Consider the following 14,514-nt stretch of genomic DNA (forward strand, 5'->3'; position numbering starts at 1 on the left):
CAGCATGTCAGTGAGAGCTAGTTTGAGTTGAGTTCTTTACCATGAGGGTAGCAGAACACTGGAACAGGTTGCCCAGGGAGGTAGTTGGCCCCAGATATACTCAAGGTGAGGTTTGACAGGGCTCTGGACAACCTGATCTAGTTGAGGATGACTCTGCTTGCTGTAGAGGGGGTTGGACTCGATGACCTTTGGAGGTCCCTTCCAACCCAGACCATTCTATGACTCTGTGATCACTTCCCTTGGGGTCTCCCTTCAGTCTCTCTTTTTCCTTTCAGGCCTTTTATATGGTACCATGACAATGGAGCTGGGAGGGAAAGTTACCATTGACTGTGAGAAAACTAACCACAGGGCAGAACTGGAATTCAAGCTAAAGGTAAGAGACATTGTGGCCTCCATTCTGAATGGGTCCTGTAGTTCCATGTGTCAAAATTTGGAAGGGAAAATGATGACCTGCAACTTCTCCTGGACAGTTAACTTGCTTTTTAAGCAGCATTCATTTCTCTTCTGTTCCAACAACCAAGTTCTTACTGGACATAAAAAGAAAGCAGAGAATTGAAAGCCTGCAAGCCTTAGCCAACATGAATGTGAGAGATTACCGGAGCTAGGGGAGCCTTTTGCAGCTGCAGTAACAATTTGCTGTCTTTATTTGCCCTTTCAAAGTTAACTGTTGCCCCATGTACTTCTGAGGTTTGCATACACTCATCTTTACAGCCCGTTCTTCCCATAGGCTTGACATACTCTGTTGAGACAATGGAGCATTTCCCTGACTTTGGTCAGCATCATCTCAAATCTACCAACACATCAGAGCTTAAAACACAGACCCTTCTTTTCTGGGCTGAAAACAATATGCCTAGTCCAAGCACAACTGAGAAATGTCCCTGTGGCTTAATTACACACTCTGCTCTGAATGTTTTTTGGCCATATTCTTTAGCAGAATTGTAAGGAGCTGAAGGTAAGCCCCATAACTTCATTTTTAAGTTGGATATGGTACCAGTTCTCTGCTGGATTGAAAGAGTGATTCTTGAGACACTTGTGATTTCTTTTGTCATGGGTGTTGTAGGAAATAAAATAAAATAAATAAGTTTTTAAAAAAGTTGCTCTGCACAAATGTTATTGGAAAGTAGCTGCCAAAAAGTCTGAAGAATGTGTGGTACAAATGAAAGAGCTGGTCACTCTATCACTGCTGTTTCCTGTGTTTGGCAGGCAGGAGGTGAGGGGAATTTTCCATTGTTCTGAGAATCTTTTCCTTGACTCTGGAAATACCCTTTTTCTTTTTTTTGTTTGCTGCTGACAAAAGCTTCTTCACACTGGAGACTCCACACAGATGCAGCCATCAGCAGTGCCACACTGCTGTTCCTGCTTCACAGGCAGGAAAAGTCACCAGCTACATTAGTGCTGCTCCTTTTCTTTGGACAAGGCTGTAAGCACAAGGGTGCCAACTGTATTCCGATTCTGGACAAGGGAAGGACTTGCCCACATACATTTAACTTGATGCCAAACTGGCAAGATGTGTGTGTGCAAGGAAGACAAGGCCTTGCACTGCTGAGTGTTAAGGCACCTGAAGGCTTACCTCCCTTCCTGCAGCTGCCACAGTGATTTTTGGTACCGCAAACAAAAGGAAGAGGGCACAACGCTAGACAGCAAACCCCATGACAGAATTCCTTTTGCCTGTCTCCAGAAATAGTGGGACTCAAGCAGGTTGCACTTCCCTTTGCTCCTGCTGCATGGCTGCTCTCACTAGGCTGATGATATTTTCTGTTTCTCCTCTGCCCTGACAGCCCTTCTTCGGCGGCAGCACCAGCATCAATCAAATCTCCGGGAAGATTAAATCAGGAGAAGAGGTGTTGGCAAGCCTCAGTGGACACTGGGTAACACGCAACAGCCGGCGCTGCTGGCGGCGGGGGCGGCCTGGGAGGGCTGCCAGCCCTTGGCAGGCTCCCTGTGCTGGAGCCCTCTCCTGCCTCCTTCTACCATCCCCAGGGAGCGCAGGCCGGCAGAGCTTCCTGGCCACACCTTTCCATCTCATTTACACTGCAGTAGTCCCAGCCACCTTCAGAGCCAGTGACACTTGCGACACGGCTGGCAGCAGCAAGGAGGGCTGCTGTCAAAACCAGGGGCTCTGTATCCAGGGTCTCACCCTTAGGACCAGCACTGATGGCAGCAGATGCTGTGTCTTATGTGTGATTGTGGAAATCCTGAGGCTTCCTTTTGTTGTGCTATGTCCAGTACTTCCCCAGCTGTAAGAGTATCAGAGAAGAGCTTCACAAGGTTCATTGCTTTCACAGCAAACCTCTGTGGCAGAAGGCAGTTACTCCTCTGTTCATGAGGTGAAGGATGGACACATAGATTTGATAAGGCTCTGTCTGTATGAGCAGCTCAGAACAGTCATCAGAGCTGCTACCACCTTTGCACATCTAACACCCACAAGTAAACCCTGGCTTTGGGCTGGACACTTTGGTATTTATCTCAGCTACATTCAGACTTCATAGTAGTAGTTAACCTATGATCCCTTTCCAGTCCACAGAAATTACCACTCTGAGACAAGATTTGTCTCATCCTAAAGGAGGTATTTAAAGGAGGTCAGGGGGAATGGGCTGCATTCCTGCATTAGTACATAGAGGTCCTAACCACAGTGTAGTCTATGGTGCTGGACTTGTCTCCTCAGGCAATTGACCTCTTTTATATAAAAAAATAATGACCATTTTGAAATGGGAGATTTGACTTTTCTAGTTGTATACACAAGGAGATTTGCTCCCTGTGCATGGATAGCTTTTCCATTCTGAGCCCTCTTTCCTGCAGGATGAGCCCTGGCAGTCCTGAGTTGTGCTGGGCTGTGAAGTAACTTGTCTGGGGTGGGTCCTGCAAATGCCTTCCTCCAGAGCTTGTGACTGAGTGGCTCCCCTGGGGCACAGAGCCACACAGCTGCCTGCTGCTCAGCTTCCAGCCTTCTCTGTTTGGGTTTTACCAGCCTGAAAATAATTTATTCCTCCCTTGTTCTTTGTGCTGGTTGTTTGTGGTGCACAAAATTAGAGTGATGTATAAAAGATGTTAAATAGCTTTGAAAGGATGGCTCCATAAGCTGCTGTTTGGAGTTGCATGCTGTGAATAGAGTAGCTGCTGTGCAGCAGTAGGGACGTTGTTTGTTCTCCTCCCTCCCTGCTGAGCGTATTGGCCTGCTCCCCTGAGCTCTGCAGGCTTTTTGCTGGCACCATTTAGTTTCCTGACAGAAACCCTTGCAATTGAAAGACTGCTTGAGGACCTGAAAACCCACCTGAATAAAGAAGGGAAGCAAATCCCAATGCTTCTGAGCCCCAGGATGAAAGCAGCAGCTGAGGGCTTGTATACATGCCTCTTAGAGATGTCTGCCTGCCTGCCTCCTCCCATCCACAGCTGGGAGCTCTTGGGGAGCTGAGATCTGTCCTGGAACTGGCACCTCAGGACACGGCATAGGAAATTTTGAGGAAGGACACTTGGAGGAGGGATGAGGGTCCCTCAGGACCTCCTTTAACAGGAGTTCCACAGCTGAAGATGTGGGAGGTGGACTCCGAGACGCGTATCGAGGGACTGTGTCAGGGGGAGAAATGCAGCAGCTGGCATGCTAAGAAATCAGGCAGCAACAGGCAGAGCCAATAGCCTTGACCTAAATAAGATTTGGATGATACTCATGCCATGTCCAGGCAGCTGAATGGCACCAGTGCACATGCTGTTGAGCAGCTGTAACCCTCTGATTCGTTCCACTTGAAGTCAGCATCATGCTGTTCACTGCATGCTCTGTAAACTACCCTGGCTGGCTCCCTGGCATTGCTGCAGCTGAAAGCAAGGCTGGGAGGCAGCTCAGGCAGGCAGGGACACAGCAGTGTTGTCTGGCCAGCCTTGGATCAGACAAGTGCTGCTTCACAGCTGCTTGCCAAGCACATTGGCAAGGAATAAGGATGAAAGACCCCTGGCATTTTGAAGTGCCATATTCAGGAGCAATAATAGGAAAATCTGACTAAACTGAAAAAGAAGTGAAAAAGCATCTCAGCTTTAGCTCCTTTCTAGGGAGGGCAGTGTTTCAGTAGGGTCTGTGTGGGATTTCAGCACTGGGGAATAGAGGAAGGACTGGGAAAGGAGCTAGGGATCTGTGTCTATGTGCTGGGTACCTAGGACCAGCAGTGGGGAAAGAAGAGTGTCTTAGGGCTTCTGTGGGTACCCTTGTCTAGAGACAAGAGTAACAAAAGGGAGAAGCTCCCTTTCTAATTTTCTTCCAATTAATTCAGCTGGTGTTTCCAGGAGTGCTTTGCCTTACTCAGTTTAGAAACTTTCAGGAAGCATTCAGTGAGATTTGATGGGATAAGGGAGGAAAGAAACCTTCTAACCAAACCTTATCCCTCATCACCCTCCAGAAGCAGCTCCCATTTTTCAGGGTTATTTTCTGCCTTGTCTTTCTGATTGTCGTTAACCTTTTCCCTTAATTTTCCTTCTCAGGATGGAGAAGTGCATATAAATGAGTTGAAAAATGGGAACACAGAGATGTTCTGGAACCCGACCAGTGAGGTGCGGAGGCAGAGGCTGAAGCGCCACATTGTGCTGTTTGAGGAGCAGACAGACTTTGAGTCAGAGAGGTGAGGAGCACTGGGGATGCCTTGCTGTTACTTCTCCCCTGGAAGTGGGGCTCTAGTTAGAAGGCTCCAGTTTTTCAGCACTGTCCTGGAAAGGCAGTGATCCTCTCTGCCTGCATGCATTACCCAGCCATTTACCTCGGTTTTTTCCAGTCCATTAACTTTGGAGCATTTCCATGAAGTGTAGCTCTGAAATAACCAGGGAGCTGGGCTAGGAAATAGTGGAGGCTACATTTTATCTGCTAAAATAACAACTCTCCCTAAACTCCAGAGATCATCAACTGAGTCTCTAACTGCTGGAACATTTCAGAGAAGGGCAAGATGTCAGTCTGAGGTTGAATGTCTTGTTAAGAAGGATTGTTTCAACCACAGGCTCTTAAACTAGGTGGAGGTATCAGGTCCTGGCATGAGCAGAGCAGTGGTTGGAACCACATAATAGGATTTTATGAGAGAATGTAATTAAACAGATGTTTAGCCTTGTCTCATAATGTCAGCTGAGATCTCCAAAGAACTCTACACCTTGGTTTTTTTTCTGAGGATAATCTAGATTACCTAAAAATAAGTCCTGGCACATGACTTAGGAACTGGAATGAATGACCTGATGCAATGAGCATCCCGAGACATCTCGAGCAGGAACAGCTAGAGCAACACTGGCATCAAACCAGCTAGTGCTGCTGTCTCACCAGCATGGCTAGCCAGTACCAGCCAACATCCCAAGGCAGCACATGCACGTTACTGCCTGGCTCTGCATTGCACTGGCTTCTTCCCTGTGGACATCTAATTTTGGTGTGGCATCACATGACACTAAGGGACTGCAGGGAAATAATAAAAGCACATTCTATGATTTAGTTTGTTCTGGACAGCAGTGGACTTTGGGGCAATAAAGCCTGCATTTGTAACTTGGAGTTGTGCAGTTGCCACTGTCACAGAGCAGAGCAGACTGTAGCATGTTTCTCTATTAATCTTCTGAAACAGATTCTTTGAACAGATTCTGTTTACTTAGAGTACTGCCAGGGCTGACTCCCTTTGCTGCATCAGAGATTAATAGTGATACCTGCATCTAGGAGAAAGGAGGCAACAAGGAAAATTCTGGGGATGCCTAACAGGCACTCCACTGAGCTCCTTATTGTGCTCACAGATACATGAATAAATTACCATTTAATCCAGGTTATGTTCTGCCTGAATCACGGAGTCTTTCTTGCAGTGCTGAAAATCACCTGCTTTCACAAAGGCAGGAGAGTCTCTGAAGCTCATGCCATTATGCAGCTCACCATTGAGGGTCTCATTGTCTGACACATGCAGCTCTTGATGGAGTAATTTGCCCTTGTCAAACCATTTTGTGTGTGTCCCTTTGAGGTTCTTGGAATTAGAGGGCTCGCTCTTTACACCAGTACATTCCTCTGCACTGACTCCTTAGGCTACCACAGTATTTTCTCAGGCTGTTCTTCTCACTCCTCCCTCCCCCACCTCCATCACTTTGAGTTTGAATTGAGTTTCCTTCCTTTGTTTTTGAGAGAAAAGATTCATACACAGGAAAAATGGGAGTGGCATGCAAAAAGGACAGGAAAGTGTTCCTCTGACTTCAGTTAATTAAGAGGCTGCTGTTTTGGAAGTGTCATGATAACATAAGGTGATAGAAGCACAGTGAAAGCATTGGTATCTCTTTTCAATTAAGAGCTTCACAGTAAGCTCCAAATTAAATGCAGTAATGTATTTCTCTTCTAAATGGAGGACTGGTGCTTTGTGGAGCTGGGAATACTGGAACAGCCTGGATCTCCAGGGCCTACTGTAGCCACTAAACCACTCAGTAATGTTTTGGGAGGGCTAGCTGCTCATCTCAGAAGTGAAGACCAGTCTACTCTGATTAAAGGAACTGTGGAGAGGCCTATCACAGCTTGGCTACAGTTTTTAAAAAGTAATGATTTTTCTGTTGCAAAAGCCAGGCAGGCAAAGGCTCAGTGAGACAGCCTAGGCAGGTCATGTGTCTTTCAGCAGCAGAAAACAAGTGTGAGTTTGTGAGCACAAGTACATGTTGACTTCTTCCAAACTGAATCAGCTTCCTACAGAGCTGGTTGCTGGTCCTCTACAGAAGTACAGCATTGCAATGGGCACCTCCCAGCCATGCACATGAATTCCTTTTGCACTGCTTCTAAACTTTAAATGTAAAGCCTTTGTTTCAGGGAGAGACATTTAACACAAAGGCTCCTAAACATAAATGATTGAAAGCACGAGGAAGATAACAGATTCTCCATCAATCACCTGAAAAGGCCACTGCCCTCAGTGAATTGAGCATAACTGCCCTATAGCTCACAGAGACAGCTCTGGAGATTGTACTGAATATTGTGGATGATGTTATCTAAGGGGAATGTCCCTTGTTCTTCAGCTGGTCATGCATACAGCACTCTATTGCCATTCTCCTAATGTTCCTTTAATTCACAAGCTGACGCTGGGGCTGAGCAATCCTGTTACATTTCCTCTGGAGTGTCAACAGACCTGGAAAGCTCTGCTCAGAGGTTCCTGCTGGCAAAACACGTTGTTGGGTTTAAGGTGGTTTAACTTGCTTCCCTGTTTATTCCCAGGCTCTGGCAGCACGTTACCAGTGCAATAAACAAAGGTGATCAACACAAGGCGACGCAGGAGAAATTTGTGCTGGAAGAGGAGCAGAGGAATGCTGCCCGAGAGCGGAGGGAGAATGGCACCGAGTGGAAACCGCTGCTCTTCCGGCACGACGCCGCGACCAATGAATGGCACTACAAATATGAGGAGTGAGTGGTGGGCTGGGGGTCATGGGCAGAGCTCATTGCTTGAGTCCCTGGGGGTGCAGACAAGGTCACAGACCTGTAATTTGGGCCCTACCCTTCCCCAAACTGTGCCCTCAGCCAGCTGTCACTGTCAGAATACAAGTTCCTGACACCGATTCGGAATAGCTGGAAGCGAGGGCTCAGTAGTGGCAGATCTGCTGTGCCATTGGTACAGGTCCCTGTTGCTGCAACCAGGTGTGGAGTTACTGAGCAGAGGTTTTCTGCACTGTATGAGCAGAGTTGACTACTCTGCTCTCCTCTCCTGGCAAGAAGGGTGAAGGCTCTGGAGACAAGACCCCTCATTTACTGCTAGGAGCTGGGAATGTAGAGGGAAGTATCTGTTACTCCTTACATTGCATCTGTGGAAGCTCAGGTTCCTGTCAGGGGTAAATACCTACCCCGATGCATTGCTTTATTACACCCGGTGTGGAATTCTTGCTTTTCTGATGTTTTCCCATTTGGTCTCAAAAGTTTAAGACCTTGGGATCCTTTGAATGACATTGCCCAATTTGAGAAGAATGGGATACTCCAGACGATGGAAAGACACTTATCCACCAGGATGACAAACCACAAAACAATGTGCATCAACAATCAAATTGCACTGCACAAGGTAAAAAGCCTCTTTTGGGGAACTGAATGTTCTTTATGATTGTTTAGATACACAGCCCTTTTCTGGCAGCCTTTTCATGTAAGCACAGCAAAGGCTGGAAGGTTTCTTTTCAGGTTATCATTAACTCCAAATAAAAAATTTGGGTTGACATATCCTATTGATTTGGGCATTTCTCTTCCACCCAGTGTTAGTGACAGTAACACTCATACTGGCTTTTGCACATGGCTGAGCTGAATTTCACTGTTTGGTGTTTCCAAAGCAGAAAACTTCCCACAGCGAGGGTATGAGCAAGGTTCTGGAATACACAACTGAGATCCTGAAATTTCAGTCTTTGCCATCTGTTTTTATCACTTCTTCCCTAACAAGAAATCTCTCTCCATCCTTTCCTTTAAATGGAGGTGATAATGCCTTACTTCATTGCATTCATTCTTGGAGTAATCTATGTCATTCATAAAATGCTCTGTAAGTGTAGAGCTGCTGACCTAGCTGGATATAACCTGTATAAGACTGAAGAACTCCTATCTTATTACATGCCACAAACTTTTCTTCTGTAGTACTCCAAATCTGAATGTCTGTAAAGCAACAGGAAAGTTGAGGTTCAGAACTCCTTTTCAGACCCTCCAGTGAGAAGTGCGAACCAGTGTGTTTGGCTCACCCATCTGAGAGGCAGGGAGAAACTTTCTAAAGTGCATGAAGAAATCAGGCATAAAAGATTTGTGATGTTTAACCCCTTCAGGCACCTTCTGAAAGAGCCTCCCTGGGAACTTTGATTCTAAGTTATTCTCCTTTCATCCTTTCTCTTACGTACATGTGGTTGGATATGCAACTCAGCCAAAGAACTGTGAAGTTCATCATTAATATGTGTCAGTGAAAGCTACAACAACAATACTTTGGATGTTACCATCTAAGGAAATGCTTCTCTATGGGCCACATGTGCAATAACTTTAAGTAACTGCTGGGAGTCCAACTACTCTTGCTGAGAAAGCAGCCAGACTTTGCAATCTCACAGATACCCCAGCATCCTGAATGTTTTGTTTAAAGACAAATACAAGAGATGCATTTTGACAGAGACTCTCTTTTGATCCCTGTTATATCCAGAGGTCTGCCAAAGACTGCAGGCGCCGCAAAACCAGTGATCAACCATCCAACCACAGCCAGAACACAGAGAGCAGCTGTTCGACACCAGAGTCAGTGCAGGAGCTCTCAGATGATGATGGCAAGTATTTGGTTATCACTGGGTCAGGCTTTAATATCCTTCCCTCGGTTCTTTATTCCCTGTGCCAGCTCGGGGAAATTTCCCAGGCTAGGTAATAGCATGGGCCCACAGGCAAACACAGACAGCATTTGGCTTTCCTGCTCTCCCTGTGTACTACTCTTTCTGCCTTACACCATCCTTGCCAACAAGAGTTTCCAAAATCTTGGCTCAAACAGGTTGGCACAAACGGAACAGGCTTCGATTCTCATTCTGTTTTCTCTGCTTTTGTTGAAGGTGACTTTGAACATTTCAGAGATGAGGGCAGGTGCCAGCACTCTATTCCACTCCCCTCTGCTGGGGATCATGCTACAAAAATTGCTTCTTGACAATATTGCCCTCAAGAAGGGGCCCCAGGCCAGTGTCACGAGATCCATTCCATTGAGCTGGGTCTTCAGGGTGGAAGATTCTGTTCCTGTGTCCTCCCCACATTGCCTGCTGAAAGTGTGACAATTTGATCACAGCCAGGCACTTGACTGGGTGAACCTGGTTTGTGTTTCATCCCCCCCACCAGAGATGGTATAAAACATAATGTCCTTCAATCCTTTGCTGCAGGGTTTGAAAGTCTGTGTGCTCAGTGTGGGAAAGAAATGAATCACCTGAAGGAAATCCATTCAGCTGTTTTGTCCCTGCAGAGAGCCCAACAGGACATACACAGGTAACCATCTTCTCTCAACAAATTAATGCTCTAATGGGCCAAAAAAATAGCTTGTGGTGTTTGACTCCTCCACTGCAGCTTTTGGCACATCTTTATCAGCTGTGGGTGTGCAGTTAACAACTGTTTCGATAGCTAACCTCTTAATACAGCCCCTACTTGAAACAGTGAGGAAATCTCTTCCTCTCAAGACTCTTTTTATGGAGCAAAAAGCATCACCTGGGCATGCTGAGAATCTCTTGGCACTCCCAAGTGCAAAACAGCTGCAGAAGTTTGGAGGGGCTGGGCCAGAGCCTGGCTATCAAATCTCTGCTAGGCAAGAAGGGTTGGGCTCTACCTTCTCATCAAGGGTGTCAGGAGTTTACTCAGTTTGCTGCAGAGGTGCAGGTGTGCAGATATGTGGTATGAAAATTACTTCATGGGTGACAAGCACTGAATTCCCACCTTTTATCTAAATTGCTAGTTGCCACTTGAAGGAAGCAGTGAGCATACCTGTTTAACCTACTGCTGGCAAAGGGCTTTGTCCCACAGACTCCTCTGGGGAGCTATTAACTGTCTCATCTGCTCTTGCTGATTCCTCTTTGCATGAGGAGTATTGTCCAGCTCCTACCTAGGCTACAGTGGGGTGAGCTCACATGAGGCTCACCAGGTCCTGATGCTGGAGCCATTGGTGTTTTGGCTTTAGCTCTTCTCTCCTGCTCTCAGCAGTGCCTGGAGGGAGTTCTTTGGGAAAGTTAGGGCATGGGTTTGTGAGTAGATGAAGGGATTTCTTGGTATTTGTGCCCTTATGCCATCTCATGCCAGCCAGCATAGTCTGCTGAGCCAGCAGCAGCCAGAGGTGCTCATCCTTTGGTTAATAAGAGGGGAGGTAAAGTGTGTGGGGCAGAGTACTGCACTCTAAGGGAGTCTCCAAAGGCCAGGGATCCCTCCTGGTGTGGAAGCTCTGGGTATGTGCACAGCTGGAAACTCGCACGCAAATAAACACGCTGCTTTCTTTCCAGAAACCTCAGTGCTCTGAACAAAAAGCCCTTCCACAGGAAGGTCTCTTCTGAAAGCTTCCTCCTGGACTCTCGTTGTTGGTTTCTCCTCTGCATCTTTCTTACGTGTCAACTATTCATTAATTATGTCTTCAAATAAAGTCACTACCTTTGGCGGCAATAACGATTCCTGGCTGCAGGAGGGGGGCCACTCGCGCAAGGAGCCCAGCGAGGCACCAAAGCACTTTAGAACCAACACGGCAGAGGTGGAAGAAAGATGAAAACCGAGGTGAAAAAGGGACCTGGGAACCTGCAAAACTTCGTTCCGGCAGATTATGTCATTTTTGCCTTTTACATGTCCATCTTCAAGGACCTCTTAACCTGTATGGGCCTTAACGCTGAAGCCAAATGTAGCTTTAATTGTGCAATTTGTTTTCTATGTTTTGTCATTTTACGATGCAACTAATAACTACCCAGCAGTATTGGTACCCCCAAAATGATAGAAACCTGGCGTCTTGGAAAGGCCACAGGGGCCTGGGTCACAGCTCTGCGAGGCAGGGAGTGCAGTTAGGGAGCTGTAAAGAACTGATGTCCATGGTGCCTGCCCAGCTGCCTTTAATTATGGGAGGGAGCATACTTGGTCCAAAAATCCACCCCTGGGGTATTAAGTCATGATCTGTTTGGTCAGCGCACACAGACCAGGGCCTCAGGATGTGTTTTATTTTCCATTCCACGGGAACTGTAAATATGCACAATTTCCCTTTTTAGGAAATGGGAAGCAGTCAGCAAAAGCTCCTCGCTGGGTTTTGGAGCTGGGGGGTGTCCTGGATTGCGCCCTTCGAGGGTCACGTCAGACACGCCTGCTCCTAGGCCCTGGTCACTTATTATTGTTATTCTTTGCTGTAAGGCTGGTTTGTAGTAGCTCACACTAGCGTTGTAGGTGGGGAGCCCACTGCCCCAGGGTAGGTGAGGAGGACAGGAGGGTAGAGGTGCACCTGTGTTCGGTCGTAGGCACATTTATTGTCAAAAGGTCAGGAAGGAGGAAGGGTTTTGCCACTGCATTGTTCAACTCTGTTAATAGTCTTCCTATTTTACACCATTTTTTAAAGATTTGCAATATTTTCGGTAGACTGCGGACAATACTAAGCCTTTCTTTTCTGGCCTGAAGTAGTTCCAAGTGGTAAGTACTGCTATATATACAGCCTTAAAATACTTAGTGGTGGTGCCAGTCTGGGCTATCTTTCAATGTAAATGTTTCCAAATTTTTAAGTACATTCCTTGTCATATTCCCCAGTTAGGGGAAACTTGTTTGTGCTTGGTATGTTGAAATAAAACTACACACAACTTTCAGTGGCAGTCTACCTGACCCATTATTGGTGTGTTTGAACTCACTTCCGCGTCTTAATAGCGTTAAAACTCTTTGGGATGTGCTTGTTAGAGGAGAAGCTACTGGGAAAGGCCTTAAAGAATCTCAGACATGGGCCTCGGCAGCAGCATTTTGATATCCTTCTGTCTTCTAGTTTTAGCAATTGCCTCAAAATAGCAAGAAAAGTGGTTGCCTTGGTTTTCATTGCACATGTAAATGTACAGACTTGTCTTGGACTTGGGAAACCTTTCTGTTAGGGAAGTAACTTGATGATAGAGAAAAGATAGTTCCATGAAGGGAACTGCAGCTTCCTGACATGAACAGACAGGATAAGAGCTGGCATCTGGAAGTAGACATTCAAGAAAGAGATCTCAAATAACAAAAGCTGAGAGTGGCTTTGTTATTAGCAAAAGTCTCCAGAAAATCAGAGGATACTTCATCCTTGGAGAACGTTGACATTGTGGATCCAGATGGGGCTTGGGGTGCCTTTTTGAAGAATGTCATCCTAGTCACTTCTTTCTGAGGAAGTCCTGACGTGTTCCACGTGTGGTATAAAACAGAGAGAGGGGGTTTCCCCTGGCTGTAAAGGAATGCCACGCTGCTAACCATACTTGTCTGGCCAGGCAGAGTCCTGCATGCACCTTGAAAGGGTTAGCTCCTAATTCTGCATGGACACATCTGCCTATGTCCTATCTCCACCTCTCTGTGAATGCTTCAGCAAGTCAGCACATCCCTGACCTGTCAGCACAACCTCCCCCATCATGCACCCACTCTGGGACCACATACTGGAGTTGCTCTTGGGTACAAATGCATTCAGGATTTGAGAAAGAGGTAGTAATGTAACTGCATGATCAACCCCACCTGAGCCCCCAGAGTAGCAGTGCTGTCAGGAAGCCTTCAGTAGCTACTGAAAAACAAATACTTGAAATTGTTTGGATTGCTTCAATAGTTCCAAACTGGGCACCCACAGGGGCTGCGCTGGGACTTGTGCTGCTACCATAAGAGGAGCAGTCCAATGAAAGAAATTATTAACCTGCATAAGGTAATTACACAGCTGCACAGGAGGAATTTCCAGCATTCACTACTGCTACCACAGGGACACACAATAAGTCCTCCTGTCATTAATTTTAATCCAATTTCTACACCTGGAGGCAAATGTTCCTACTTGTCAGTATGGTGTACATGGACAATGAAAGGTATTCTTGAGGAAAACCGTGGCCAGAAGTGCTACCTTTCTATGAGGAATAGCTGCTACTGAGAAAGTTGAGAGTCCTTTTAAGACTTCAGAAAAAACCCAGGTACACACTCAGTTTGTGCAGTTTGGGGAAAACAAAACCACAAAAAAAAAAAAAAAAAAAAAAAAAACCAACACCAAACCGAAACAAAAACAAACCCAAACACAAACAAACAAAACCACCACCGAACAAAACCAAGAACAACAAAAAAACCCAGCTCCAATTCCCTATCCCTTCTTTTCGTGATGAGCCCCTCAACACCAACACGTGAGCTCTGGGCGAGGAGACCGCACCGAGTCATTTCCTGACATGGGCTGATCCTGCTCTCCATAGGAGCAGAGCCTGGTACGAGGCGTGTCGTAACACGACGTATTGCTCCCTGCATCGGCATCTGGGTACCTGCCAGCACGGCACACGCCATCTACCTGTCCCATTTCTCTTTCCGAAGGCCCCAGAGCGACGGGGGCGGATAAAGCGGCGGCAGCCCCACCCCGGGGGCGGATAAAGCGGCGGCAGCCCCTCCCCGGGAAGGTGCCGGACGAGCAGACGGTGTAACGCGCACAGTGGGGCTGTCGCGGGCATGGCTGTGGAACTCGGACGGCTGCTGCTGGTAAGTGTTGGGGTGGATGTGGCCTCATTCGCTGCCCGCTCGTCGCGTGAAGGGAAGAAGTCTTCAAGTCCCGCATGGAGCAGCCTTGGGGAGTTGTCTTTCCCTCTCCCCGAAACTTTAAATACTTCTATTAACTTTCTTTTTTTCTTTCTTTCCCCCGCGTTGTTTCGGTAATCCCGAGCTAATTACGATTTTCCTAAGCCGAAAAGGTGTAAGGAAGTGCAGCAGTCGGGGGGGGGGTGGAAATCCAGCCCCGGTTTGGTGAGGGCCCCCTGAGTTGGGGGTATTTGGGGGCAGGTAGCGTCTCTCTCGAGTCCGCCTAGCGCATTCGCTCTTGCCTTTCCTTCTCTCCTCGGTAAGAAGAAAATTGAGAGTCAGAAGTGAACTCTAATAGTTGTCACGTTGTC

General features: G+C 46.9%; 1 protein-coding gene across 4 annotated transcripts in view; it reads left to right on the plus strand.

The window, feature by feature from the left end:
- Window positions 1-12,240, plus strand: part of OSBPL5 (oxysterol binding protein like 5) — a 164,034-nt gene extending 151,794 nt beyond the window's left edge. For all 4 annotated transcript variants that reach the window (XM_054171906.1, XM_054171908.1, XM_054171910.1 and 1 more), the window contains exons 15-22: window positions 276-373; window positions 1,779-1,868; window positions 4,468-4,604; window positions 7,181-7,366; window positions 7,874-8,012; window positions 9,111-9,228; window positions 9,820-9,922; window positions 10,921-12,240. In XM_054171906.1, the coding sequence (XP_054027881.1) occupies window positions 276-373; window positions 1,779-1,868; window positions 4,468-4,604; window positions 7,181-7,366; window positions 7,874-8,012; window positions 9,111-9,228; window positions 9,820-9,922; window positions 10,921-11,056 (1,007 nt within the window). In that variant the 3' untranslated portion in view covers window positions 11,057-12,240. The remainder of the gene's footprint in view (window positions 1-275; window positions 374-1,778; window positions 1,869-4,467; window positions 4,605-7,180; window positions 7,367-7,873; window positions 8,013-9,110; window positions 9,229-9,819; window positions 9,923-10,920) is intronic.
- Window positions 12,241-14,514: the final 2,274 nt, after the last annotated feature.

The sequence above is a fragment of the Dryobates pubescens genome, chromosome 22, assembly GCF_014839835.1.
Source record: "Dryobates pubescens isolate bDryPub1 chromosome 22, bDryPub1.pri, whole genome shotgun sequence".
Lineage (NCBI taxonomy): Eukaryota > Metazoa > Chordata > Aves > Piciformes > Picidae > Dryobates > Dryobates pubescens.